The 2,500-nt window shown below is 46.0% G+C and overlaps 1 protein-coding gene across 1 annotated transcript; it reads left to right on the top strand.

Annotated features, from left to right (window-relative positions):
• The first annotated feature begins 412 nt into the window (after nucleotides 1-412).
• Nucleotides 413-1,127, top strand: LOC143035979 (uncharacterized). Its single transcript, XM_076203253.1, has 2 exons — nucleotides 413-777; nucleotides 947-1,127. Exons 1-2 carry the CDS (start codon nucleotides 413-415, stop codon nucleotides 1,125-1,127), a joined length of 546 nt encoding a protein of 181 aa, XP_076059368.1.
• Nucleotides 1,128-2,500: the final 1,373 nt, after the last annotated feature.

Genomic DNA, 2,500 nt, shown 5'->3' with positions numbered 1-2,500 from the left:
AGATAATATCCCCTTCGAGCTCCTGCAGTACGGAGAGATGTCACTTAAGACCAGGTTGCACGATCTCATCCTCAAGATATGGACAGTCCAGCAAGTTCCAAAACATCTCAAAGATGCGGTCATCATCACCCTCTTTAAAAAAGGAGATCGAAAGCTCTGCGGCAATTATAAAGGGATTTCACTGCTCTCCATTGCAGGGAAGATATTTGCAAGGATCCTGCTAAGACGTCTCCAGGAAATGGCAGAGCGGATTCTCCCAGAATCACAATGTGGCTTTCGTGCATCCCGTAGAACCATTGACATGACCTTTTGCGCAAGACAGCTGCAGGAGAAAAGTCGGTAACATCAAAAACCCCTCTTCATAGTTTTCTATGACTTGGAGGAAGCCTTTGACCGCGTACCAAGAGCTGCCATGTGGAGGGTTCTCAAACGTTTCGGTTGTCCGAACAACTACATCTCTCTGGTCCGAGCCCTACATGAAAACACCTCTGGACGTGTGCTCTATCAAAGAAAGTTGTCCGAAGAATTTGAGATCACGTGTGGGCTGAAACAATGTTGTGTCCTGGCTCCAACACTATTTGCTCTCTATCTTGCTGTAATGATGTACGAGATTCCATCTGACAACCCAGGCGTTGACATCAGGTATCGACTTGATAGTGGGCTGTTCAACCTGACCAAATTCCGCTCCAAACAACTAACAACCATCAAAACCGTCACGGAGATGCAATATGCGGATGACAATGCTACCTTCTGCCACTCAGCTGATGATCTACAACAGTCAGTCTACTTTTTCACTAAAGCTTATCAACGTTTCGGGATGAGCGTGAACATACAGAAGACCAAAGTTCTTGTACAACCGGCTCCAAAAACAGCCCTGCCAGAATTTTGACATCACAATTTCTGGTACATCGCTGGAGTAAGTCGACCAGTTCTCGTATCTTGGCAGCTTACTTACCTCCAAGTGCAACTCGGAAAAGGACATAGAACATCAAATTGCAGCTGCCTATATCGCTTTTGGGAAGCTGTGTCGACGGGTTTTCGACAACAAAGATCTTACCAGAAGAACGAAACTAAGGGTTTATGAAGCCGTCGTTGTCTCCACTCTGCTATACGGCTGCGAAGCATGAACACTTTATTACAGAGATCTGAAGAAACTTGAATGCTTCCATCAACAGAAGCTCCGATCCATGTTGTGCATTAAGCTGAAGGACCACATCACCAACAATGAAGTTCTTTCCCGTGCAAACAGCCAAAGCATGGAGTCTACCATCATGAGGCATCGACTTCGCTGGTCCGGCCGCGTCGCTAAGATGCCAGAAACAAGACTGCCCCGGCAAATCCTCATTAGCGAGTTGGCCACATGAGGACGCCCCCGTGGCCGTCCCGTCCTAAGGTACAAGGACCAGCTGAAGGCCACCCTGAGGTCTACCACAATTGAGCCAGAGACCTGAGAATAGGTCTCCAGTGACCGCTCAGTCTGGCGCAACACAATTCGGGCTGGAACGGAGAGGTTCGAGACCATGCGAAAGGAGAGAGACGAGGAAAAACGTCAACTTAGAAGACTTCTCCCCTCATCCTCCCCCGTCCCTCCAGTGCCCGTCATGCCCCAGAAAGCTCTACACCAGAATTGGACTACACAGCCATATCAGACATCATAAATAGGAGGAATCGTGGTATCATCGGACTACGATGCACCGCTGCCGACGACGACGATGATATATATACATACATATATATATGTATATATATATATATATATATATATATATATATATATATATATATATATATATACATATATTTCTAGGGCACAGGTTTTCACGTAAACAATTCTGATTAAAGTCAACTGCGCTAATAGCTTTGGCTATTTTGAGATACAACTTCTTCAGTTTGAAGAATACCTTTTTGTCTCCATAGTTCAAAGTATGAACAAAATCATTCATGATGTCATCGAAAGTAAACATGACCCTGAACCCTCTCAGGAACATAGTGGTTGCCAGGACCCTCAGCAAAACCAATACCCCCATCACACAGGACCAAGAACTAGAAGCCAAGCTAGAGCATCCTCTATGCAGTCTGTGACGGGAATGATAACCTTCCCTATCCCTCCTAGTGACCTCACCCAGGGACTCCTTTCAACATCGCCCACTCTGCCCAGTGATCTCACCCAGAGTCTTCCCTCGTCACCGCCTTCCCTTGTGACCTCGCCCAGAGACTTCACGGGACCTTGTCTTACCCCGGTGACCTCACCTAGGACCTTCCTTTCCCCCAGTGACCTCACCTAGGGAACATCAGTGACCTCTTCTACTTCCCAAATTTCCCTGCTTCAAAATGTGTGATGGTTAGACATTATGCATCATTCTTCGCCTACTCTTTATCGAAATAGACCTTATAGCTATCGAAGTTGTAGTTCTCACCCTGAAAAAGCCTCTGTAAGAGGCGAAAAAAACTAAATTTTCGGTGTCAGTGTCAACAGCTTTTTGTACTGTTACATAATATT

This window comes from Oratosquilla oratoria, chromosome 19 (assembly GCF_046742065.1).
Source record: "Oratosquilla oratoria isolate Oo_2021 chromosome 19, ASM4674206v1, whole genome shotgun sequence".
Classification (NCBI taxonomy): domain Eukaryota; kingdom Metazoa; phylum Arthropoda; class Malacostraca; order Stomatopoda; family Squillidae; genus Oratosquilla; species Oratosquilla oratoria.
Note: the sequence above shows the minus strand (reverse complement) of the source record. Positions and strands in the feature narration are given on the sequence as shown.